Source organism: Muntiacus reevesi, chromosome 1 (assembly GCF_963930625.1).
Source record: "Muntiacus reevesi chromosome 1, mMunRee1.1, whole genome shotgun sequence".
NCBI classification, from domain to species: domain Eukaryota; kingdom Metazoa; phylum Chordata; class Mammalia; order Artiodactyla; family Cervidae; genus Muntiacus; species Muntiacus reevesi.
In genome coordinates, this window is record NC_089249.1 from 11,604,382 (window position 1) to 11,631,883 (window position 27,502).

The 27,502-nt window shown below is 40.9% G+C and overlaps 1 protein-coding gene and 1 pseudogene across 2 annotated transcripts in view; one reads left to right on the forward strand and one right to left on the reverse strand.

Moving 5' to 3' along the window:
* Positions 1-15,442: 15,442 nt before the first annotated feature.
* Positions 15,443-27,502, reverse strand: part of GNPTAB (N-acetylglucosamine-1-phosphate transferase subunits alpha and beta) — a 79,882-nt gene continuing 67,822 nt past the window's right edge. For both annotated transcript variants that reach the window (XM_065937764.1, XM_065937773.1), the window contains 5 exons: positions 26,265-26,350; positions 25,965-26,063; positions 22,130-22,297; positions 20,137-20,227; positions 15,443-16,833 (listed from right to left, as the gene is read on the reverse strand). In XM_065937764.1, coding sequence (XP_065793836.1) covers positions 16,756-16,833; positions 20,137-20,227; positions 22,130-22,297; positions 25,965-26,063; positions 26,265-26,350 — 522 coding nt within the window. In that variant the 3' untranslated portion in view covers positions 15,443-16,755. The remainder of the gene's footprint in view (positions 16,834-20,136; positions 20,228-22,129; positions 22,298-25,964; positions 26,064-26,264; positions 26,351-27,502) is intronic.
* LOC136159155 (voltage-dependent anion-selective channel protein 3 pseudogene) lies at positions 18,740-19,737 on the forward strand (annotated as a pseudogene).

The following is a 27,502-nucleotide window of genomic DNA, read 5'->3' on the forward strand; positions in this document are numbered from 1 at the left end:
ACGATTAGTTAGCGGTGAGGACTTCTCTCTACTGTGTGCTGTGAGGCTGGTCCTGGAAGCGGGGGATCTGGGGCTTATTCTTCTATCCAGCATCTTGCTAACCGCCTGTGTTACTTTTAATGATTTGTCTGTAGAGTCGGGGCTCATATCTGTGAATAGTGACTTTTTTGTTTCTTTCTAGTTCTTAAGCTTGTATTGATTAGGCTCTTCAGTAGAAAGATGAATAAATGTATCAATATTAGACATCCTTTATAATTTGAAAGGGCATATTTCTAAAGTTTCTATTAGCAATGATGCTACCAAAACCTATGTTAAATCCGTTTCACCTGCCATCACTAATCAAGGTTGTTTTGAGACTCGCAGGTCTTGTTGGCTACACTTACCCCAAACAGTAAGGTGTCTGCCCAAGTTGTTTTCAGGAATTTGGAGTCAGCTGGGTATAGTTTGAGCTGAGCTGGATAAGTCTGGACCACTGACCCGTCAACTGGGCATTCAAGAGTTGCTTAGTGACATTTTTGACATCAGAGGAGTGAAAACTCTAACCTTAAAACTTGCAGAGGCCTGTAGCCTAGTTAACAGATGCTCAGAATGGCAGATTCTACACCTTTTTCCAGTTATCTTTCTCCACACCCCGCATGCCTTGGACCGCCCTGGGTTTTTATTCTTTATCCCATATATAACTGAGCTCCTTGCCTTAGGGAGGCAGCGCTGAGACTGGTTTTCCTGTCTCGGAGCTTGGCTATCTTGTGTATAAATTCTCTCTTGGCTGCAAACCTCAGCATCTCAGTATTTTGTCCTGCTGGACTTCAGGGGAGACAAACCTTGTTCAGTAACACTACTGTTTGTGTGACTTTGGCAGTTGCCCTTTTTGAAAGCTTAGTTTCTATTTTCAGTTGCTAAGGGCTTTCTTGCTTGTCTATCACGCTTTGTTTTTTAAAATTATGAGTGTTGGATTTTATTAAATTATTTTTCTATATCTATTGAAATGACCTTTTTCTAAGGTTAAACCAGTTTACATTCCTGTGATAAACCCAAGTTTAAACCTTTTTCTAAGGTTAAACCAGTTTACATTCCTGTGATAAACCCAAGTTGATCACGAGGTGCTAACTTTTTAAGCACATTACTACATTTGGGTTGGTCAGTGTTTTGTGTCCATTTTCATGACTAAGGTTGGCTTGGGATTTTCTTTCTTTTTTTTTTTTTTAAATATTATTTTATTAGTTGGAGGCCAATCACTTTACAGCTTGGGATTTTCTTTTGTCCATGCTTGTGCTCAGTCTTGTCTGACTCCCTGACCCTTTGGACTGTAGCCTGTCAGTCTCCTCTGTCCATGGGATTTTCCAGGCAGGAACACTGGAGTGGGTTGCTATTTCCTCCTCCAGGGGATCTTCCCTACCCAGGGATCAAATCCACATCTCCTGTGTTTCCTGCATTGCAGGCAGATTCTTTACCACTGAGCCATCCAGAAAGTTTGTAATTAAGACTATGCACAAAGCTTGCTGCTTCTTCAGGTCTTTGCTTAAATGTCACTTCATCTCAATAAGGCCTCTCTGTCCCCATTTTTAGATATTGTAAACTCTGCACTATAATTCCTCTTCTTTCCCTAGACCTCTTTCCCAGGTACCTTTGTTAGGCACTTACCTCTTTTTAATGTAATAGTATATAGTTTGATAATTTACTCAATTGTCTGCATCCGGTCCCATCATGGCAAATAGATGGGGAAACAGTGAAAACAGTGAGAGACTTTATTTTTGGGGGCTCCAAAATCACTGCAGATGGTGACTGCAACCATGAAATTAAAAGACGCTTACTCCTTGGAAGGAAAGTTATGACTAACCTAGATAGCATATTAAAAAGCAGAGACATTACTTTGTCAACAAAGGTCCATCTAGTCAAGGCTATGGTTTTTCCAGTAGTCATGTATGGATGTGAGAGTTGGACTATAAAGAAAGCTGAGCTCCGAAGAATTGATGCTTTTGAACTATGGTGTTGGAGAAGACTCTTGAGAGCCCCTTGGACTGCAAGGAGATCCAACCAGTCCATCCTAAAGGAGATCAGTCCTGAGTGTTCATTGGGAGGACTGATGTTGAAGCTGAAACTCCAATACTTTGGCCACCTGATGAGAAGAGCTGAGTCATTTGAAAAGACCCTGATGCTGGGAAAGATTGAAGGCAGGAGGAGAAGGGGACGACAGAGGATGAGATGGTTGGATGGCATCACTGACTCAATGGACATGGGTTTGGGTGGACTCCGGGAGTTGGTGATGGACAGAGAGGCCTGGAGTGCTGTGGCTCATGGAGTCACCAAGAGTCGGACACAACTGAGCAACTGAACTGAACTGAACTGAACTCCCATTAGAATATAAATTCCAAAGGACCAACAGAATTGTCTATAGTGCGAGGAAGAGATCTAATTTCATCTTTTTGCAGATGCCTGTCCGGTTATCCCAAAATCATTGACCAAAATGTCAATCTTTGCCCCCAGTGACTAGTAACACTACCTTTATTAAACACACTAGATTTCCATAGAGTTGGGTCTATTTCTGGATATTCTGTTACATTCCACTGGTTTATCTGTTCATGTATCAGTACCACACTGAATTATACAAATTTATGGGTGTATTTTAATATCTCATAGGCTACTTTCTTCCCCTCAGAGCTATTCTTTTTCAGGGTTTTTTCTAACTAGTATTGGGTTGTTTTAAAAACATGAATTTTAGCATCATCTTGTCTCTCTCCAAAAGAGGGGGGAAATTTTGGATATTTGATTGGGATTGCATTAAAATTTGTAAATTAAGGAAAAATGCCATTTTGATGATGTTGAGATGTCCTAAAAAGGAAAAGGGATGTCTTTCCACTATTTGCATCTTGAAGAAGCATTTATAGTGTTTTGAATATAGATTTTGAATGTTTCTTGTTTAGGTTATTCCTAAATATTTCATTGTTTTTGTAGCTAGTATAACTCAGGTTTGTTTCCATTTCCATTATATCCTCTAACTTGTAATCATTTGTGTGTGTGAAGACTTTTGAGGTTTTTAAAATTTTTTACTCTTAATTTTTATTGGAGTATAGTTGCTTTACAATGTGTTAGTTTCTGCTATGCAGCAAAGTGAATCTGTATTATTTTTTATTTTCTTTTTTTGAAGACTTTTGAGTTTTGTGTGTTACTTTCATGTCCTGCTACCTTATAAAATTAATGTTTGAGTTTATTTACTGAGTCTCTAGAGTTCTCCAGATGTATTTTCATGTCATCTGTAAATAGAGATAATTTTACTACTTTCTGATTCCTATGTCTTTGTTTTCTCTCATCTAAATTTCATTGGCTAAAGCCTTCTGTACAATGTTAAATAGTAGTGAAGGTGGTGGTCAGTTTTTCTTTGTTCTTTACCTTAGTAGGAATGCCCCAGGCATTTCTCCATTATTTTTTTTTTTAATTTTAATTTCTTTTAACACCAAAAACATTTCGTACTGGGCTATAGCTGATTAACAGTCTTGTGATAGTTTCAGGTGAACAATGAAAGGACTCAGTCATATGATGACTTTACGGTTGAATGTTTTAAATGACTGTTAGATTTCTGTCAAAAGATTTTTTTAAACATCCATAGAGATAATAATACATTTTTTTCCTTATACCATTATTTTGGTAAACTATATTAAAATGTTAATATTCATCTATCTTTGCATTTCTGGAATGAATTCTACTTGGCTATGGTGTATTATTTTCTTGTAGTATTGGAGTCTGTTCAGAATTTCTGCATTAACATTCATAAGGGATGAAAGTGAAAGTCGCTCAGTCATGTCTGACTCCTTGCGACCCCATGGACAATACAGAATATTGTATTCTGCAGGCCAGAATACTGGAGTGGGTAGCCTATCCCTTCTCCAGCAAATCTTCCTGACCCAGGAATTGAACCGGGGTCTCCTGCATTGCAGGCTGATTCTTTACCAACTGAGCTATCAGGGAAGCCCAATGACCCATAATTGTCTTTTATGTTTGCCTTTAACAGGTTTTGATAATAATGTTATACTTGCTTTGTAAAAAGAATTTAAAATTTTTGTTTTTATTTTTCATGCTCTGAAACAACTTATTAGTATTGGGACTCTGTGGTGCCAAATGTTTGAAATTCTTTTGTGAAACTTTGTGAACCTGATGACATCATATATATAATGACTCAAAAAAAAATTCTTTCTTTTGTAACAGTACTGGGCAAGTGAGCAGGTCCTTGGGGCAGTTTCCATCTATGTGGTCAGTCTGGGGCCCACGCTGGTGGGAACTGCAGTTTTCAACATGTGACTTACAAGTTTGCCCTGGAAGTGGTTGCCATCCCAGACATCTAGAAGAGAAACGAATATGGAGGTTGTTATGAGCAAGGCTTGGAAGTGGCACAGATTATTTCTGCTCATATTTTAATGGTTAGAGCTCAGTCACCTGGTCAACATCTAGCAGCCAGGAAGGCTGGCAAATGCTGCCAAGCTGAGGAACCAGGAAAGGATGAATGAGTATTTAGGTGAGTAGCAATCACTGCTTCCTACTAAGAAGAATTCCAAAAAGAATCTTAGAACTTAAGTTAATATTATTCAAGGAGAAGCTCCATGAAAATAGTTTAAAATGTGACATGAAAATCTAGGACAAAATTAAATTTGGCTCTGCCACTTATTTGGAGGAAATGGCAACCACACTCCAGTATTCTTGCCTCGAGAATCCCATGGACAGAGGAGCCTGGCAGGCTACAGTCCATGGGGACACAAGAGTTCGACACGACTTAGCAACTAAACCACTGCCACTTATTAACTGTGATAGTGGTCAAATGACTTTAAGCCTCCATTTCATTCTTCACTAACATAATGACCGTAATAATAGTATTTATCTCATAGAATTTTTTATTTTAAAAAGTGAAATAGGGGGATTTCCCTACTGGTCCAGTGGTTAAGATTCCATGCTTCCGCTGTCTCTGGTCATGAAAGCTCCACATACCACAGGCTGTGGCAAAAAAAAAAAAAGGAAATGATGCATAAAAAATCTTAGTAGGCACTTAGCATATAGCAAATAGTAGATGTAAGATATCAACACTGATAATATAATGGGTACTTGTTTGAGTCTCTGGTATAGTATTTCCTAAATATCAAACACCAACACTGGAAACATTTAACATAAAAAATAACATTTTTAATTTAAAAATTATAATATTTTATCAACAAATGGAGATTTCTTTTAGATGTAAAATATAACAGTTCTTTCAATATGAGTTACTTATATTATATAGATTGTCACAAGGAATTTCAGTCTTTGAGGAAGTATTTCTCAAAAAAGATTGAGAAGTTGGCAGCTATTTAATGAAAAGGAAAATTGCTTGCATAGTCTGGTTTGGAAGAACCCTATGGTAGTCACCCTGCTCTCAAAATCTTAAAACTAGTCTCACATACGTTGTCCCATCCAGTTCCACCTCTGATTGGCAAGTTTGTGTTGATTTGTATTAAGTTTAGTGAACTGACTCTTTGCACATCAAACAGAACAACTTCATAGACATCCCTTTAACTGGGGAGTCCTTCTCCTCTAAGGCCCCCTGGGAGAGCTTCAGGACAGCTGCCAGGCCCCTCCCACTGCGTCTCTTCCTTGCTTGCCTCCCACTATATCTCAGGTTTTCCGTTTCCCCATTACCCTGGCTCTTCCCATTTCAATCCTTCTATCACTTTCTTTTATAAACAACATAACTTTCTCATGCTTTTGATGCACCCCCCCCCCCCCAATAACTCCACTCACCAAAACAAAGGAGCCTCTTAAGAAAGTTTGAAAAGGACAAGATTATATATAACTAGTTGATATTTTTGCAATCACAGTTTAAAAGAAAGCTTCATTTGGAAAATTGAACTTCTTGGCAGACATTGCAGTCAGCCTTGATAATTGGCCTCTTGGTCTCCCCTGTTCATTCACTGAGTACCATGACTTCTGGCACAGTCTGCTCGGCTGACTCCCCCTCTTCCTTTAGCCTCTCAGTTCCTTAAATGGCCCCCTGCCCCTGCACTCCACGAAGTCCTCCAACTCCTATGGCCGCACATGAAGCAGTTCCACCTTCAAAATTCCTCAGATATCCTACCCTCAAACCAGTTCCTCCTACCTTGCCAGCTCCTTTAGTTTCCTCTGTTCCCACTGTTCCCCATCTGCCAGATTCACCAGAACTTCCAGTCCTTTACCTTTTTACTTTTCCTCTCTTCCTGTCTTCGATTCAGATTCCACCACTTCACTCAGTCTCTTGCTAATAACTACCTCTGCTTCCCCTGCATTTGATCTGGCAAAGTGTTGCTTCTGCAGAAATCCAGTTCTCTTTTCTCTGTGCCTGCCTCAGCTTGGGCATCTCAGAATAAACTTACCCAGTTGGGCAAATGTGTAACATATAAATTTACGAGTTCTAGCTTCAACTGAGCCCTCAGCCTTGCCCCCAGATTCTTCCATTTCCCTCTAGCTTATTCATTCTCTCCAGTAAGCCTTTTCTACTCTAGTCCACGTTCAACCCTGCCACCTCCCTTCATGCTTAGTATTTGATCCTCTTCATATTTTTTTTCCTGAGGAAATAGTTCAGACTGAAACCCCCAAAACTCTTGCCACCCAACTACAGCCTACCTGCATCTTGGCCATCTGTTCTTCCTCTTAGACTTTTCTGTGATCTGGGACTTCCTAGATGGCTCATGGGTGAAGAATCCACCTGCAATGCAGGAGACACAGGAGTTGTGGGTTCAGTCCCTGGGTTAGGGAGATCCCCTGGAGGCAGAAATGGCAACCCACTCCAGTACTCTTGCCTGGAGAATCCCATGGACAGAGAGCCATGGCAGCTACAGCCCATAGGGTCACAAAGAGTCAGACATGACTGAAGTGACCTAGCATGCATGTCTGCCTGTGATCTGAATTCTATGGCATCTTGTCTTCCAAGAATCTTACATTATCCATTATTTCTCTTTTTCTCAGCTCAGTCCCTCCTATTAACATTTGTTGTTGTTCAGTGGCTAAGTCATGTCTGACACTTTGTGACCCCACAGACTATAGCACGCCAGGCTCCTCTGTCCTCCATTATCTCCTGGAGTTTGCTCAGATTCATATCCATTGAGTTGGTAAAGCCATCCAACCATCTCATCCTCTGCTGCCCCCTTCTCCTTCTGCCTTCAACCTTTCCCAGCATCATGGTCTTTTCCAATGAGTTGACTCTTCGTATCAGGTGGCCAAAGTGTTGGAGCTTTAGCTTCAGCATCAGTCCTTCCAATGAATATTCAGGGTTGATTTCTTTTAGAATTGGCTGGTTAGATCTCCTTGCTGTCCAAGAGACTCTCAAGAGTCTTCTCCAGCACCACAGTTCAAAACCATCAATTCTTTGGTTATCAGCCACCAACTCTCACATCTATCTGTACGTGATTACTGGAAAAACCATAGCATTGACTATATGGAACTTTGTTGGCAAAGTGATGTCTCTACTTTTAATATGCTGTCTAAGTTTGTCATAGCTTTTCTTCCAAGGAGCAAGTATCTTTTTATTTCATGGCTGCAGTCACCATCTGCAGTGATTTTGGAGTCCAGGAAAATAAAGTCTGCCTCTGCTTCCATTTTTTCCCTATCTATTTGCCGTGAAGTGATGGGACCGGATGCCATGATCTTCATTTTTTCAGTGTTGAGTTTCAAGTCAGCTTTTTCACTCTCCTCTTTCACCTTCACCAAGAGGCTCTTCAGTTCCTCTTAACATTTACAAATACTCAAATCTGTCATCTTAAAAAATTCCTGCGCCTTATTTCCAAACAAACTGCTGTGCTTCTATCTCTTTCTCTTATCTGCCAAAATTCTAGAAAGAATTATCTAAGCTTGTTGCCTCAATTTCTTTTCCTCCTGTGTGTGCTTTAAGCTACTTTAAGCCAGCTTTGACCCCTCCTACTAATTTGAAATGGTGTTCACTCAAACGACCTCCATGTTGCTGAATCCAGTAGACATCCTCTGATCCTCACTCACTTGACTCTTAACAACAGTCAAAGTAAACTTCCACTCCTTTCTTCCCTCATGCTGTCTTTCTTTGATTTCCATAGTTTTACATTCTCTTGTTACTCCTCTTTTGGAAACTTCTCAGGATGTTGCTAACTCTTCCTCTTCTAATGGACCTTTAGATGTTGGAGTTCCCCAGGAATTGGTTTTACTTGTTTTTATTTTTCTCTCTCAGTTTCTCTATGCTAAATGTTTTCGTATATACATATGAGTTCAAATACCAGTTTTTCAAAGTGTGGTTCATAGGCCAGCCTGTACCAGGATCACTTGCAGAAGATGAAGTGGGGCATGTGCTGGAGCGGGAGAAAGGAGTGTTGAAGTTCAGATTCCCGGGCCCCGTCCACAGGCTACTAAACTGTGTGGGTGGAGACTGGGAATCTGAATTTTAAATTCATTCTCCAGGTTATTACCATGCTAAGTTTGGAACCACTAATTTGATTCGTCGCATTAACAAGGACAGCTCAACATCTCCATCTGCTGACTTATTAAAACCACTGCCTATTTTCTCAAATGTTAGGAAACTTAAAAATGTGGGGGAAAAAACAAGAACAAAGGAGACGAAAGAATTATCTGCTTTGTGAATAATCAAGATTGGGTTTTGTCATCTTTTGACTTTTCTAGCGACAAATGAGATCTCGTCTATATTTGGGTTTCAATTTTTAATCCATATCCCACTGTTAATAAATATGTAAGAACTGGAATGACTGTTTCATCATATAGTCTCCTAAAATGGAGCTCAGGCATTTAAAGAATTTTCAAAATTAGCTTTCCTGGAATTGGCTGATAAAAAGCATTGTACTTTCCACAAAAAAAAAATCTAACATGGGTCACTATAATTCTACCTAATATTTACTGTTAAATTATTCTAGTTACAAAGTTTTCATTCTAAAACAACTTTTAGAAAATAAATAATTTATGAAGGAAATGAAATTCACTCATAAATCTCACTACCAAGAGACAATACACAAATTTTAAATTTGGGGTATTATTTCCTTTCTTCTCTACATATATGCATTTTCCCCCAAATAAATTAAAAGTATGTTTTGACTTTTGTACCTACCAGTTCTCCAACTTTTTTTCCTGGTTTTAATCATGTATTTTTACCTCTTTAAGATTTGGCAAAGACTTCAGGATTTTGACTGATCGCACTTAACTAACAAGTTCAAGTCTCAGGGCTAATCTTATAAGACTGCATTGCTAATACTTCTCTGTATATGTTGCTGTTGTTCTGTTGCTAATTTGTGTCTGACTCTTTGTGACCCCATGGACTGCAGCAGATCAGGCTTCCTCCTTCACTATCTCCCTGAATATCACTGCCCAGTTATTCCCTCTAATTACCGGGATTCCTGAGAAAATGTTTCCTCATTTTCTTTTTTCTAATTGTTGCAAATTTTATTATTGAAGTATAGTTGATTTGTAATATTGTGTTAGCTTCAGGTGTGTAGCATAGTGATTCAGTGTTTTTGCAGATTATAGTCCATTATAGGTTATTACAAGATAATAGGTATTATTTCCTCTGCCATTTCCTTATTGCTTACATATTTCATTTGTAGCAGTTTGTATCTATTCATCCCACACCCCTAACCTGTCCCTTTCCCCTCACTTCTTCCCTTTGGTACAAGTTTGTTCTCTGTATCTGTGAGTCAATTTCTGTTTTGCATATACATCCATTGGTATTTTTTTTTTTTTTTTTTTAGATTCCACGTATAAGTGATATCATATAGTATTTGTTTTTCTGTCTGATTTATTCTTTTTTTTGAGAGCACATCTTTTTTGGAGGTGGGGGCCATGCTGCTAGGCTTGTAGGATCTAAATTCCCCAACCAGGGATTGAACCCAGGCCCGTGACAGTGAAAGCATCGTCTCAACCACTGAACCACCAGGGAGTTACCTACGCCGCATCTTCCTTTTTGTCTTTATTTTTGGCTGTGCTGGGTCTTCACTGCCGCTCCTGCTTTTCTCTAGTTGCAGACAGCAGGGGCTGCTCTCCAGCTGTGGTGCTCAGGCCTCTCACTGCGGTGGCTTCTGCTGAAGAACACGGGCCGTGGCGTGCGCTGGCTTCAGGGGCTGCAGCTTCGGGGCTCTAGAGCACAGGCTTAGTTGCTTTTTGGCATGTGGGACATTCCTGGACCAGGGATCACACCCTGCCCTGGCACGTGGGGTCTTCACCCCTTAACCCCCCGGGGAAGCCCACCACCTCTTCTTTATCCAGGTGTCTGCTGATGGGCACTTAGGTTGCTTCCTTTTTTTTTCTTTTTTTACTATTGTAAACAGTGCTGCTATGAACATTTTGATGCCTATATCTATTTGAATTAGTGTTTTCATTTTTTTCTGGGTGTATACTGAGGAGTGCAATTGCTGGATCATATGGTATTTTGATTTTTAGATTTTTGAGGAACTTTCATACTGCTTTCCATAAGGGCTACACCAGTTTACATTCCTACCAACAGTGTATGAGGGCTCCCTTTTCTCCAAAATCAAAATTTTGTTATTTGTAGACTTTTCAATAGCTATTCTGACAGGTGTGAGGCGATATCTCATTGTGCTTTTGATTTACGTTTCTCTAATAATTAGTGATGAGCATTTTTTCATGTGCCTATTGGCAATCTATATGTCTTCTTTGGAAAAATGTCTATTCATATCTTCCCATTTTCTTGATTGGATTGTTTATTTTTTTGATATTGTATATTTTGGATACTGACCTTTTTTGTCAGTCACATCGTTTGCAAACATCCTCTCCTGTTCAATTTTGAATGGTTTCCTTGACTGTGCAAAAGTTTGTTTGGTTTTGCTTTCATTTCTTTTGCCTTAGAAGACTGATCCAAGATAACACGGCTACAATTTATGTCAAAGACTGTTCTGCCTGAGATTTCTTCAGTGGTCCAGTGGTTAAGGCTCCATGCTTCCAAGGCAGGGGGGTTAGGGTTTGATCCCTGGTCAGGGAGCTAAGATCACGCATGCCACAAGGCACAGACATTGTTGCTTTTAGGAGTTGTCTGTGTTGTCTTTTAGGAGTTTTATGGTTTCAGGCCTCACATTTAGGTTTTTAAACCTTTTCATTTTTGTATATGGGGTAAGAGAATGTGCTGATCTCATTGTTTAGTTCTGACACCTGTGTCTGTTTCTGTTTTGTAGATAGGTTCATTTGTGCCACATTTTAAGATTCCACATATAGGTGATTATCATATGCTGTTTGTCTTTCCCTTTCTGACTTACTTCACTTGTTATGATAATCTTTAAGTCCATAAAAGATCTATAGCTTCTATTCCCTTCCTTCATGTTTTGTTTTTCATATCATATTTTATATTTTCATGTTTATCCCTTTACAGTTTATTGTAGTTATAGTTGCTTTTTGATTTTTAAAAATGTTTAAATCTATGTACTGACTTATTTAAGTGATCTTCAATCAATCCTTACTACATGTATGTCTTTCCTATTAGGATTTTTTCCCTTTCAGAGAAGACCCTTCAACACTTCTTTCAGGGTAGGCTCAATATTGCTGATTACTTTGTTTCTGCCTGAGAAATTCTTTATCTCTCCATCTATCCTAAATGATAATCTTGCTGGGTAGAGTATTCTTGGTTGCAGATTTTTCTGTTTTAGACTTTGGATGTTTTGTTACTCTCTTCTGACTTTCAAAGTTTCTGCAGAATAATCAGCTGATAGCATTATGTGACTTTCCTTGTGTATGTCCCTCTTCCTCTCTTGCTGCCTTTAGGATTCTCTTTAACTTTTGCTATTTAAATTATATGTCTTGGTGTGGGTCTGTTTGAGTTCATCTTTTGGGGGACTCTCTGTGCTTTTTGTACCTAAATATGTTTCCTTCTTTAGGTTTGGGAATTTTTCAATCAAAAGTTCTTCAAATACATTTTCAATTTCCATCTCTCTTCTCCTTTTGGAGTCCCTTATAATGTCGATGTTGGCATATTTTTTACTATCCCATAGATCTCGTATATTGCTGTGGGTTTTTTTTTTTTTTTTAATCTGTGCCTTTCTGCTGGCTGTTTCAATTGGGTGATTTCCATTATTCAATCTTCCAGATCACTTATGTGTTCTTCTGCATTATTTAGTTGTCTATCATTACTTCAAGTGCTTTTTATCCCAGAAATTGAATTATCTGTTATTAAGCTTAAGTTTCCAGTTTCTTGTTAAAATTATCTGTATTTAGATTGATTCTCCTAATTCAGTTAGCATTTTTATTACCAACATCTTGAATTCATTGTGTGGTAGACTGATTATCACTATTGCACTATTTTTTCAGGGGTTTTCTCTTACTCTTTTGAGAGTAATCCCTCTGCCTCATCATTTTACTTACCTTTCTCCATGTCTATGAATTTAGGTTGACCAGTTATCTGTTGTCTTGATGGGATGTTTTTATTTGGGAGCATCCCTGGGTAGACTTTGTGTGCCCAATGTCTTTGGTGTGAGGGCTGGATTTGACATTGATGCCAGCCACATCTTTCCTCAGTGTTGTACTGTCTACTTGATAAGGAGTGTGGCTGGTGTTGGCAGAGCTAGAGCCTGCACAGATGAGGTAGACTTCCTCTCTGCTCAGTGGCAGGGGTGGAGGTCTGTTCCCAAGTGACTGGAGTGGGTGCCCTGAGGGTCAGACTTGAGCTGGCTCTGCTCCATTTAAGGGTGTGTTTTTCCTTCTCCCTGCAAGGGGGTCTTTGCCCCAAAGGAGGGTACAGCTGATGTGAGTGTGGCTCAGAGGCCCCGCGTGCTGCCTGTATCGGTGCCTGCGGCTCTGCTCAAATGTAGCCCGAGGTCGCATCTTCTCCCCTACTCTGGTCGTCACCGATCTAGAGCGAGGTTATGGTGTGGAATGGGCAGGGCTAGAGCATTCGCTTGGCTGAGGGTGGGGTATTCTGGTTGTGGGAACTGAAGCAGCCGGGCCACTGTCAGAAGTGTGGCCTGCAGCTATGATGCTGAGTAAATGCCAGTGGCCTCCGCCTACCTGGCCCATACCATAACCCTGGACCACTTCTGCATCCTAGATCAAGTCTCTTCCCAAGACCTGGCTGCCCTAGGCCCAGTACCAACTGGTGGTGTGGAGTGAGAGGCTGGGATGGTCATTCAGCTCAGACTGGGGAGCACGGTGAGGCAGCAGCCAGTAGGGCAGACGCCACTGGGTCTGGGGACAAGCCAACGCCCTGGTGCTTCTCAGGAGTGGAGTCTAGCCTGCTCTCCTCTGCATGAGATGCCTAGCTTGTGGCTCAACCCACCCACTCCCCAGGCAGGGCATGTGTCTGCCCTCGTGATCACCCCACTCCTTCTCTGTGAGTCCCACCCCAGGGCAACAGGTCTCTACCTGAAGCTTTCTTTCCTGTTCCACCACACCACGTGAGAATCCTTCTTGCATCCTTGGTGTATAGGAATTATTCTGCCAATTCTGTTTTCCATGAGAATTGTTCCACACATAGATGTAGTTTTCATGCGTTTGTGGGGGGAGGTGAGCTCTACATCTTCTTACTCCGTCTTGATCCCCCTCCCTATTATTTAGTCAGTGGGGCTGTAGAATCTTGTCAAGGTCATTTGAAAGCCTCAACATTATATCCCTTATGCCTTTAGTCATACTCATAGCTAGTCTTACAGAAAATTTCTTAGTAGATCAGCTATTGGTGATGGAACCTGGAGGTACAAGGAGTTTAACAGTTAAGGAAAGCATCTGTAAGGGAACAGAGGCATAGAAGTGCACAACATGTTTTGGAAAATGAGATGTGTGTGGCCAGGGCAGGTGGGGAAAAAGGCAGCAAGAAGATCAAGAACTTGAGACTAATTGTGAACCATTCTGGATCACTTATTACACGACAGCTACTGTATTCTGTATTGATGCTTTCCATAAATTTCTTTGATTCCTTTCAATAATGAAAAAATTATAAGGTCCACTGTATTCTTGCTTTCAAATATGGCAGCTTGCCTTCAACTTGACTCAATAATCTAGAAACCTGGTTGTCCACATGTACCCAACCTCTGTCCCATGAAGCTTGAGTGGTGTGTTTTCATTAGCCCAACACCCCTCCCCTCCTTTGGGTAAAAGTCTGCACATTCTGGCCACAGATGTGTGGACAGAACCTAGAGTAAGCCAGTCGCAGTAACTCATCTCCACCAGGGTTTTCAGCACCTGAGTCAGAGAGGAAGCTTCCTGCCTCTTGGGGAGATGGGGGCCGGGAAGTGCTACTTCCCCACCGTGGGGAGAAATGCTGGCATGTAGAGGGGCAGGGATGGGCGGAGCCGAGCCACGGCTCTTCAGGGCATGTCTTCTGTACCACTCTTTTCCTTAGGCAACTTGTTAGATGTGTGCATTTAGCACATAAAACGTGTCCAGTCAGCAGAGTTTTTATCAAGGCAAACGGGAAAGAGGAGCAGTTAGACTGATAAGAAGCCCTTCACCTCCCCGTCTTCTTGTCTCTAGGAAGTCTAGGATTTACTTTAAAATATACCAATGAAGAAAAATAGTAGAGCAAACAAATTGACAAAAATGTTGAAAACTATTGATAAATGGGGAAGTATTATCCTAGACTCTCAATTATTTCTTAGTCTCAATGGACCATGCTTGACTTTTTTTTAAATTTATTTTTAATTGGAGGATAATTGCTTTACTTTGCTTTCTTTAAAAAAAGGTTATCATGCAGTTTCCTTTTTTGGTCCTACTGATGTGAATTACACAGATTTTCAAGTGTTGGCCAACCTGCATTTACTAATGTTTCACTTGGAATTCTTATGAGGTAAACTGCCCTATGGTTTTCCTTTCTTGTTAAAATTCTTGAAGACACGTGAATGCCCATCACTTCTGAGGTTCCTTTGTTCTACTGATTCTACTGAATCATTAGATAAATGATTCTTATTGCAATTCTGTATCCATCTCATTATCTATTAAGCTCCAAATAAATAAAGTGTGGATTATGTTCACCTAACCAGAAATCTCCATCACACCCAAGTGTTCATTTCTTGAACTTTTCTAGAATTCTTCACTTTAAGAATGATACCCAGATAACCCCTAAATTTTTACCACATAAATCCTATTTAGAACTTATTTTCCCCCATATAATGACATTCTCCAGGTAGTAACACTACCAACCTGTCCTTACACTATTTTCCACTTAATTTCAGTTGTGGAAACTTAACTTTCACTTAATGTTTAGTCGCTAAGTCATGTCCAGCACTTTTCTAACCTGATGGACTACAGCCCACCAGGCTCCTCTGACCCTGTGATTTTCCAGGCAAGAATACTGGAGTGAGTTGCCATTTTCTTCTCCAGGGGTTCTTTCCCATCCAGGAATCAAACCTGCGTCTCCTGCATTGCAAGCGGATTCTTTACCACTGAGCCACCTGGGAAGCCCCTGACGTGCCATATAAGCACTCAGATGATTGCTGAATCTAGATAACAAACTCACTCTTCAAAGATCGAAAGCTAAAACATCAGATAAAATTTAAGTTTTATGAGACTTCAGTTTTTGAAATACGTAACTCTTACAGCACAAACACAAGTTATTTACACGTTCTTTTTACAAAATGTGTATGCCATTTTGAAAGAATACTGTTAAGATCATGATCTAAAATACCTGTCAAGAGTTCAAAAAGGACCCATGGAATCTGGTCTTCATAAATCCACAGTACAACGACATAAAACACAGCTGACTGTCAAGGCTTACTTTACACATAAGAATACTAATTCTGTATCATGGCCTATGGCCTATTTTTGTACAGCTGCAAGTTAGACATGGTTTTGACATTTTAAAAAGATTATTAAAACAAAAGCTAAATGAAACAAAGAATATGCAACACAGACCCATGTGGCCGGCAAATATTTTTTCTGTGGCATTTTAAAGAAAAAGTTTCCTGACCCTGCATTACATGAAGCTGATTGAGAGTCAGCTACTGGAATATACTGATGAGTATTTTAAAAAAGACACCACTGTTATGTGCCAGTACCATCAGCACTACTCATTTCTAAAATGAGGCACTTCTTTTTGAATATGTACATCTTCAAAACATAATTACATCTAGCAAGTAGCTCTGCTACTTAACTCTAGCCCTTTGTAATCAGGTCTCCACATAAAATCACAGTATTCTTAGGGGCTGAAGAAAACAAGCACAAATATTAGATGTCTGTCATTGAGTTCATGGTAAGTAGGTTAAGATCACATAGTCTTCGGTGTTAATAAAATTTATAATTTAGATATTGTCAATAGGATATGTTGCTGCTGCATTATTTAAATAATATCTATAAAAACATGTTACACATCCTAATTCATTGTTTTTGAAAGGAAGAATAACTTAGTTAACTTAGTAGCTACTTTAAAAATGAGAAATGGAAAAAAAGAAACACCCCCTCCCCCACAAAAGGTAAAACCACAGCAAAAAGCTTTGGAATGCAAAAGACAGGGGACTCCTAGCAACAGCACTCAGGTGCCTTGGTGTCTCATTTTAGCTAGCTGCTCAGTTCCCAGAGCAACCTCTGTCTCATCCGTGAGCCACTTCATTTAAAGGATGACAGACAGGTCCATGAGCCAATGTTTTAGAAGTAAAACCAGGACCGCTCAACACGCACATCTTCTCCGTGTGGGTTAAGCAGTTCCTGGTCAGTAGGCTTTGTTCATGCCAGAAAACAAGTCCTGTACTGGGTGTTTTCCCTTCTGCAGGCCAAGCAGGCTGAGCATCACATCATGAAGACATCTCTGATGCCGAGTTTTCAAATGCTCAGTGAATGCTGAGGTAGATTTCTGATGGAGCTCTTTTATACCCTGATTCGATCAGGACTTGCTTCTTTGTGTATCCTCCGCCTGGGAAATATCTTCCGCTTAAGTGCAATTAACTAAAGGATGAAAGACAGAAGATAAATTGTAATTCTCCAGGTTGATAAACTTTTAACTTTCTTGCTGAGGGTCATATGAGCTTAATCTTTTCCCTAGCCCTATACATAAAGAACAGACGGCAAACAAGGCTCCATCATTCCTCCCCTCAAAACAACACTAATGGCTTTTTATATGGTTCAAATTATTTTTCCCCAAGTTTCTTTTTCTTTAAGACCTATAAAAACTACGTACTTTTATATAACAATTACCACATGTATTTATTTTCAAGATGTCTGTCAAGTCTTTCCACTGAAGGACACTGACTCTTCTTCACCCATTAAGATACTGTCTCTGGGTTTGAAAACAACTACACATGTAAGCTAGAATTTTAATTTTTTTTTTTAAGAATTCTATCACCATTGCTTTCCTGTACTTAGTAACCATATCAACAATCATTGGCCATTACCTGTATTTTCAAGTTTATGAATAGGCTGAAATGCAAAAGTTCATCTATGACTTAGTAGATTAGAACTTGGAATAAATACTTATAACAGAAACAGTTTATCCATGATACATCTGAAATAGAAAACCTGACCACTGTTAGAAGAAAGCTTCAATGAGAAAAATGTGTTCTTTACAGTTTCAATCTCTAACCTCCATCTTGAGGTGAGAGCTGGGCAGTACCCAAGCATGCACTGCAGTGGTCTGGACGAGCTGGATTCCCGGGCAGAGGAAGGGGCAGCCGTGGCTTGTTTGTGAGCATGGCAGAAGGTAAGGAATTTGATTCAAGCTGGTGAAGAACAAGGCGCCAGGGAGGATAGAGGAGTTATTCTTCCTTTCCCCCTCCTCCTGCTGGTATAAACAACAGGAAGCAAAGACCCTCTTGTTCCTTCCACGGCCTCCTTTCAGCCAGCACACACACAGCTGACCCACAGGCTCCTCACTGGACTCTGCTTCTAAAAGCAGGCACAGCGTAAGATTGCTTCCTGAGATGTTTACTTGCCAAGAACAATGGCGACACAATCAAGAGCGGCGTTTCTATTCCCTGAGAGGTGGACGAAGGTGCAACTGCTGGCCTGCCAGACCTTTCTTTCCCGAGTTTCCTTCCATCCACAGCAGGAAGCCGGGGAGTGTTTATTCTAAAGCTCTCGGTTTTCAGGCCGCCGCTGCCTCCTCAGTGTAAGTAAACTCAGTGAAAACATCCCACCGTGACCGCCAGATAAGCCTCACTCCAGAATCACCAGGAAGGAGGCTGAGGTGGGTTCACCTGCCCGGCACAGGTCAGGTCAGCCTGCACTATTCCCCTTTCCTTGAATCCTTTTTCTTCTTTCTGAGAATTTCACGTCTGCTGTGGCCTGAAGTGGTTTCTCTTAGTCCTCTTTTGACCTCACAAATCTCCCTCTTCCTTCCCGACTGTCACATGAAGGAGGTGTGTGCTTGCCTGCCTGGGGAGGAGCTGCCAGCAAGTCAAGGAGTAAGCCTAAGTGGGAGAGAATGGACTGGTGCGTGAACTGGGGGAGGCCTGCAGGTGAAGACACTGTGGTCTCTTTTAGAAAGATTAAAAGAAACAAAATTGGAGACCCATAAAAAATTAGTATCAGATGCAGATTCTGGGTGGTTTTTTTGGTTTAAAATAGTTTGACATGTAGACCTCAGGCTAAAACTGAAAAGCTCTATTTACTGAACTCCACGAACAAAGAATATTGGTAATAGGTTTAGAACATAGGTTTTAAAAAGGCAATTATGACTGCTGCCTGAATATTATGAAATATTTGACATATGAGCTATAAGCCAATAGGAGAAATAAACATTTTCTTGTCATGAATTTATATCATTTTCTTTTAAAAAAAAATTAGATGGGTTCGGGGCTCGGGGCGCGCAGGCGCGGACGACGTTGGTCCAAAGAAGACCTTCAGCGGTGCCCCGGCGGAGCGCCAGGCCCCTCCTAGCGGAGCGGACGGGCCCTCCGGTTGGAGATATGTGTAACACACCGACTTATTGTGACCTAGGAAAGGCTGCCAAAGATGTCTTCAACAAAGGATATGGATTTGGCATGGTCAGAATAGATCTGAGAACCAAGTCATGTAGTGGAGTGGAATTTTCTACTTCTGGTCATGCTTACACTGATACAGGGAAAGCTTCAGGCAACCTAGAGACCAAATACAAGATCTGTAACTATGGGCTGACCTTCACCCAGAAGTGGAACGCAGACAATACTCTTGGGACAGAAATCTCTTGGGAGAATAAGCTGGCTGAAGGGTTGAAACTGACTCTTGATACCATATTTGTACCGAACACAGGAAAGAAGAGTGGGAAATTGAAGGCCTCATATAAACGGGATTTTTTCAGTCTTGGCAGTAATGTTGATATAGATTTTTCAGGACCAACCATCTATGGCTGGGCTGTGTTGGCCTTTGAAGGCTGGCTTGCTGGCTATCAGATGAGTTTTGACACAGCCAAATCCAAACTGTCACAGAATAATTTCGCCCTGGGTTACAAGGCCACAGGCTTCCAGCTGCACACTCATGTGAATGATGGCACTGAATTTGGAGGGTCAATCTACCAGAAGATGAATGAGAAGACTGAAACGTCGATAAACCTTGCGTGGACAGCCGGCAGTAACAACACCCGCTTCGGCATCACTGCTAAGTACCAGCTGGACTGTAGAACTTCTCTCTCTGCTAAAGTAAACAATGCCAGCCTGATTGGACTGGGTTACACTCAGACCCTTCGACCAGGAGTGAAACTGACCCTGTCAGCTCTAATCGATGGAAAGAACTTCAATGCAGGAGGGCACAAGGTCAGTCTGGGATTTGAACTAGAAGCTTAATGTGGTTTTGAATAAAGCATCAGCTTTGTCCCTGGAGGTGAAGAGAAATGAACCCACTATGTTTTGGCCTTAAAATTCTTCCGTGAAATTTCAAGAGTGTGAACTTTTTATTCTTCCGAAGAATTGTACTCCTCCCCACACTGAAGCTTAGATACTGAGTCCATCCTAAGGGAGGTGCTTGAAGGCATGCCCGGAAGTTGTCACGTTTGTGCCACATTTCAGTTCAGTTCCGCAGTGTTTTTTTCAATGTGTTCCTCAGCGACGGTGTAGTGTCACGTTCAAAGGAGACGCCCCGACCCTCCAGTTGTCCATCACGTCCTGCATGTCCCACACCACTTTTTCATGACCTTGTAATGTATTGGTCTCTGTACGGTAGTAGCATCTTTGGTTTTGCATCAGAGTAAAATAAAATAAACCCATCACATTTGGAACAAAAAAAAAAAAAAATTAGATGCCAAGAAACTGACACCCACATAAAATTGATAAAACTTACCTGTTCAGCAAAAAATGAGAATACAGTAAACATAATCAATGTTGCTAGCACACAATGAGTCCAGAACTTCAATTTGTCTCGATATGCCCTCCTGTTCAGAGAAAAAAGAAAGCAAAAATGTAGTTCTGTGTAGGGTTTAACTATCATTAGCTAGTAAAACTAACTATGTAGTGTTTACTAGTTTAGCAAACTATACTAGCTTCACAGAAACAATGTGAAACACAGAAACAATGTCTGAAGGTAATTCTAAAATGTTAACATAATTATGCATTTCCCATGTGGGTTCAGATTTTTCACTGTTACAGTAAACATTTGAATCAGTAATAGTTGCAGCCAGCTTGGCAAGGCTGGTCACCACACAGTGGCTTGAGCATCTAGCCTCCCCCGTCAACGCTGCGGGACCGTTAAATGCCTCTAACAGAGCTCAAGGGAAGCGCCTGCACTTCAGCTGTTAGTGGAAGCATCGCCCACAGCTGCAAGCAGAATTTTGGGCCATGTCTCAAGTCTCATAGGTACTGAGCTTAGAACTGCCCTTTCTTGACCCTAAAAGAAGTTTTTGGAGCTAAGATCTTCATGTCTGCTATTCAAACTGATGTTAGTGTGCAATGTGACTGTCAAACTGAATTAGGGCTTCCCCGGTGGCTCAGTCGGTAAAGAATCTGCCTGCAGTGCGGAAGACCTGGGTTCGATCCCTGGGTTGGGAAGGTCCCCTGGAGGAGGACATGGCAGCCCACTCCAGTATTCTTGCCTGGAGAATCCCCGTGGACAGAGGGGCCTGGTGGGCTGCAGTCCACGGGGTCACAAAGAATCGGACACGACTGAGCGACTGAGCACAGCACAGCGCATTTATCCATGCAGTCACCCAGTAAACACTCCTGTGGATACACAGGTGATGAGGAGAGGTCCCTCCCCTAAAGCCCCTGTGAACCGGGGAGGTGCTGACGTGCAGATAACCAGCCACCACACCTGGCGGACAGAAATATCTATTATCAGAAGCAGTCTTGCAGAGAAACAGTGAAATGAGGAATGCATCAAACAGATGGTGACACTTCATTTAAGCCTTGGAGTGGGGCAGGAAAGCCTGTGGCTGAGAAAGGGGAGGAGCATGAGCGGAGCGGCAGCCCAGGTCCCGCAGAGCTGAGTCCAGTCTGGCCTGGAGGACACGGGGGTGCGCAGCCAAGAAAGAGCGGTGGCTGTGGACTGCAGCTGTTCTGGAAAACCACACGCAGTAGGTTGGACACAGTGCTCTAATGCGTGTGTGTGTGTGCACACATGTGTCAGAATCGGGGTGGCTATTTGAAGGATGGATGTCACAAGCAGGTGACCAGAGGCAGGCAGTCCCGTTAGTCCAGGCAAAGGAAAGGATGAGGGCTGGATGAGGGCAGCGAGGATGGAAGGAAACAAGCAACATAAGAGACACTGAGGATGGAATCAGACTAGGTGGGAGGCTGTTAAGGATAAAGGTGGGGCATGGGGGGGTGGTGCGGCGCATGGGGAAGTATGGCAGGTTTCTCCTCTGTAATTTGGAAAGAATAATTTTTTATGAAGATTAAATAAATGCTTATCATAAGGCAGAGTCAGTCTCAGCTGTCTGGTAGGCGGTGTCTCTATCCCAAGTCACATATTCAAAATGGTACCCTCCCCTATACTGTTCTTCCTCCTGTGTTTCCTGCATTAAGAGGATCAACAAGCAGCTCAGAGAGGAAATCACGTCACTTCTATTCCTGTAACTCTCATCTCTCTGTGGCAATCAGGGCAGCACTTTTCATTGTAAAGAGTAAATACACTGCCCAGCACAGTGCTGGCTAAGAAACAGGGAAGCCACTCAGATGGTAATGATGACGAATAAGGCTCAGTAGATATACTTGACCAGTTAGATCAATAAAAACTATACCTGTCTTTTTACAAAGAAATTAGCAAAAATAACACAGTAAAGAAACTTCATCACTCTAAAAAAGAAAAATATACATGTACATGAAACATGAACACTTACCATTCCTGCAGCTCATGCATATGAAGGAAGCGGTTTCGATACTCCCTTGGCAGCTCAAACTGGGATGGGATGGGGAACATGGATTCGTAGAAGTCCCTGAGAACAGCCTTCACTGTCTGGGCATCTTTGTGATTGTGGTCAATGTTGTCATTCAGACAGACAAACTTCCTGGAGACAACAGAGACCCAGGGTTGTTATTGGTTCTTATGAGGATGATCCTTACCTAACAAAACAAGAAGTGTGGATTTGGAATATGTTTAAATGGACTTATGTCCCAAGTTGTGGCATTTACTGATAATGATTCTCTGGGGGAATAACAGTCTGTAAAATTTTTCTTTAGGTATTTCTCTCCTGTAAAACAAAAAGAACTAGGGATGATAGATAATTTTGGATCTGCCTTCTAGCTAGCTATAGGAGTAAATTATTTTAATTGCTGTTTGGGGTTGGCACGTGCCCAGTTTAGGGTTAACTGACTGAAGTGTTCTGTTAACATCCAGGGAAAAAACTAGCAAGTGCCTACAACTGAGTTCTCTGAACTGACAGGGTTACATTACTAAGAACAGTCATGTAGACAGCTGAGATAGAGATGGTTCCTTATAGCTACAGATTTTATGAGGTTGATGACTTCTTAATATTGACATGTCTCCAACTAGGCTGCATGATGAGTTTCAGCAAAAAGGAGATTACAGTGGTGCTTCCCAACTTGTTTCAAGTTCCTTCAAGGCAAAAGTCAATAAGTTGAGGGCACATAAAATGGTCGGTAGAGATAACACCACTTTTGAATTACATTTAAATTTTGTTTTTACAATTTTATCAAGTATAATAAAGACCTCAGATCCTGCCACCAACTTAACAGGAAATACAGAAGACACAGGAACACATTAGATAACTGGGAGACAATCAGAAATGTCCAAGGTTCAGGTAATCTGCAGAATATATAATCTGATTTCTTCATGTGCATGCATTATAAGTCGTTTCACTTGTGTTGGACTTTGTGACCCTATGGACTGTGGCCTGCCAGGCTCTTTTGTCCATGGGATTCTCCATGCAAGAATATTGGAGTGGGTTGCCCAGGCCTTCATCCAGGGGATCTTCCTGACCCAGGGATCGAACCCGTGTCTCTTGCGTCTCCTGCATTGGCAGACAGCTCTATACCAATGCACATGCAAAAGTGTATATGGATTAAAAAAAGAGAGAGAGAGGGGGGAACTTATAGACATAATTGCAGTGAATGTACTTGATACCATTTCAAGCCAACAAAGTTAAAAACATAAATGCTTATAAAAGAACAATGGGGGAAAACTGTGTACAGAGGCCAGAGAGGTTATCATGTTAAGGAATAAATAATGGTATTGTGGTTATTTTCAAAAAATCTTTTTAATTTACAGATATATACTGAAAATTTTACAAAAAAAAAAGGATACTTTTACTTTAAAATAACTGGGAAGTGCTAATGAAGGAGTGGGTGTGTTCAGATGGAACCAGATCAACTAGTTGCTTCTTACTGAAGACGAGTGATGAGTGAGTGAAAGTTCACGGCCCTATCTCTTCTTTAAACTTGGGGAATGCTTTTGGTTAAAGGATATTAAAGAGTTATGTCCACCAGATACAGTGCAGGAGCCCTGACTGTTTCCTAGACTAAAAACAAACAACAGCTAAAAAGGGCCTTTGGAGGCAACTTGGGAAATCTGAGTATAGACCATCTATTAGATGGTATTATTTAGTTGGTGTTAAGGTTTTTGGATATGTGTGAACAGTCATATGGTATACACGATAATGACTTTGTTTAGAAGACCTATGCTATGATAATGAGGGTAAATTCGGGTATTGTTGTCTGCAACTAATTTTCAAATGATCCTGCAAACAAAAGAAAAACCAAACCTGTGTTTGTCTGTCTGTATAGAGAGATGAAGCGAGAGATCAGACAGACATAACAAAACACTAAAAATTTAAGAGTCTGAACTTATTGTACTGTTTTTTTCAGTCTTTCTGTATCTTCAAAATTTTTCCAACAGTTGGGAGAATGTAAAGAAGAAAAGCATGGGAATGAGACAGAGAGAACATGTGGATACAGGTAACCAAGCAGACCATGTGGGGTGCCCAGCACACACTCCCTCTCTTTCCCAAGAGAACCTGCACTTTGCTCAGTATTTCTCCCCCTGTGAACTGACTCAAAGGGAGGCACGCTCACCCGACCCAGAGTCAGCTTCTGACACTGGGAGTCCCCCCTTCACAGAGACTGGTGAGGAGCTGAGGGAGGGACAGTCCTCTGCCGCTGTGTCTGCAGAGACATGACAACGGTGGCGCGGGCCGGCCTCCAACCTGGGAACGCAGCGACACGGAGGGCGCAGGGCCCAGATGCTGCTGCCTGTCCCGGGCTCCCTGTTAACGCGATAAACCTGTCCTCCATGCCAGACTTTAAAGTGAGCCTCGGAAAAGTGAAACGGAAGAGCTAATAACGATAACATCTGTTCAGGGTCACGGGAGGGATCTGAGCCTAGTAGACAATGCTGGAAAAGCCTGTCTTGACTTGGATCTTCTTAGCAAAACCCGAACCCTTTAAGTTACATGAAGATGTCTGTGAATTTTCTCACCCAATGACTTTTAAACTAGCACGGGACATGAAAGAATAGGGTACAACTAGAAACACTAAGTTCTCACTTGGTTTTACTACAGATAACCTGTGACTGAGCCAGCACATTAACAGGATGGGGTGGGGAGGGGCAAAAAGCAAGTATCAAATTGGCTCTTAGTTTTTAAAAAATGAGAGCAGGGCATTCTCAACTGAGGGAAGAGCATACACGGGGTGGTTCTTAATTATTATGACTTATTGTTTTCTTAGCTTGTGGGAAATGTTATTTTGTAGGAAATAAAATGTTTTATGAATACAGTATGTAAGTATTAAAAAACATTTTCATTTTTCTGAAAATTCTATACGCACCCCCCCCCCAAAAAAAAAGAATGAAATTTTAAGGAAAAATTCCCTGGCTTTAAAATGCCTGGAAATTTTACACTTCTGATCACGTATAATTAAAATCATAATGTAAATGAGGTGCAACTGAAAACTTCCAAAAGCATTTAGAAGACTCAGATGAAAACATTCAACTTCATGTACCAATGTTCTTTTCTCGAGAAACTACTTCTATTTCCCATTGAAATTCAAAACTCAGAATGTAGATTTTAACCAATTTTATCAAACTAGGGCAACTGTTGGAGGCGAGGCTGGACATTTTCAGGGCTATGTAAAGCTGAACACTTCATTCATTCCCAAAGAATGGCTGCAGTTTGCTAGATTAATTTTCACAACTATGGTAGCATTCCTTTTTCCTCAGAAGCTAATTTGAACTTTCCTTTGAATTGCAAAGACAGGTCTAATCACCACAACAACTTCTCTGGAAGCTCCTATTTCTAAAAATAGAAATCTATTTTCTGTAACAGAATTTTTTTTTTTTACTATAACAGAAATAGAAAAATAGAAATTTCTAAGAGTCCCAGTCATGTGGCCTCACCTCCCCCGCAACACAGTAAACTCAGCCTCGCTGAACAGTCATGTCGCTGGACTCAGAAATATCCATGCCGATCCCAATTCACAACCCTCATCTCTCTCTCTTTTTTTTTAACCCCCATCTCTTAATTCAGACATTACCACCACCATTAGAGGTTTCCATCTGCTCCAAACAGAACTAAGGCACGCCATTCTCTCCAGAACTGCTGCCTTCTATTTCATGTTGACTTGCATCATTAAAGATATTTTCAAAGTTAAGGGAATTCTCTGTCCATTCTATTCAATTGTGCTATGAACCTAAAATGTTCTAAATTCAAAGCAAAACAGTACCTGGGGTTTTTTCTTATATCATCCAACTGGCCAACTACATGAGAAACATTGGTACGGATCATCTTAAAAGCAATTTCTTCTTCTCCCATGATTTCAAACCTAATTATCAAAACATAATGAGTGAAAATATGTATATGAATGTGTAAAACAAAATTTCAATAAGAAAGTTTTATAAGACTTTAAAGAGAACAATCACATATAAAGTTCAAAGAATGCTTAATAGATAAACTATGGTAAGATTATGAAAATACCACACCCATAATTATTCTTAAACTAAGAGAAAATGCATACAGTACTCACCTGTATTTGTTTTTGTCCTTATATGCTTTGTGGATCTTATCAGTTACTGGTTTACAGTTGGTTACTAGACTTTTTGTGACTGGTGGCTGTGAGAAAATACAGACATTACATCAGCCTGGGGTGAGGCAAGGGAAGCATTCATCTCAAGTGCAAGTTTTAAGGGGCATGAAAAGATGAACCAAGATGAATCAGTAATCAAGATGAGTATTTTAATGCAATATTAAAAAAAAAAATCAAATTGGCATACTATGGCTCACATACCAATTGTCTATTTTTTAAATAAAGTTTTAATCACATATTACTATAGTCTTATGAGTTGTTATAATTTTTTCAGAAGGAAAATAAATTTCTAACCAACTGTAATGGACTGGTCTATAACAATACTCACAGGCTAAGCTATCATTCTTACAGTCTAATTAGAAAATACTTCATCCTGTGTGTGACCACAGGTAATTACAGAAATGAAGCCGACATCTGGCTAAGAGTTCACTCAAGTAATGTCTGCTAACGCTGCCTCTGTGACTAGTGCTTGTACTCTAAACAGCTGATTTGCATGAGCCTCAAGACTGACTTTGGAGAAGGAAACGGCGACCCACTCCGGTACTCTTGCCTGGAGAATCCCATAGACGGAGGAGCCTCATAGGCTGCAGTCCATGGGGTCGCTAAGAGTCGGACACAAGTGAGCGACTTCCCTTTCACTTTTCACTTTCATGCATTGGAGAACGAAATGGCAACCCACTCCAGTGTTCTTGCCTGGAGAATCCCAGGGACGGGGGAGCCTGGTGGGCTGCCATCTATGGGGTCGCGCAGAGTCGGACACGACTGAAGCGACTTAGCAGCAGCAGCAAGACTGACTTGTAACTGTGAGCAAAGCAGCCCCTACTTAATTCTTAGCATTCAAAGGATATTTGCTGATTGTAAACCTTATGCCAGATTATTTGGTAAAATAATAAAATACTCTGCTCATAAATGAAGATGTATTTATTTCTTTAAAAAAAAACCCAATACGCTAAAATCCCTCTAAAATCTTTCATCATGCCTATAAAAGGGCAAGATGAGTAACTGCATAGATCATCTTCTTTAGAAAAGAATATGCTTCTGTAAGTTCTATATAAGTACAGGGGATTGGCAATTGTACAGTCTTACTCGGAAGCCAAAGTTTATAGAGAAGGAAAGAAAGAAAAGTGAAAAGATGGATGCGGAAATAAAAGGTGATGAAAAGACAAGTCTGGAGTGAG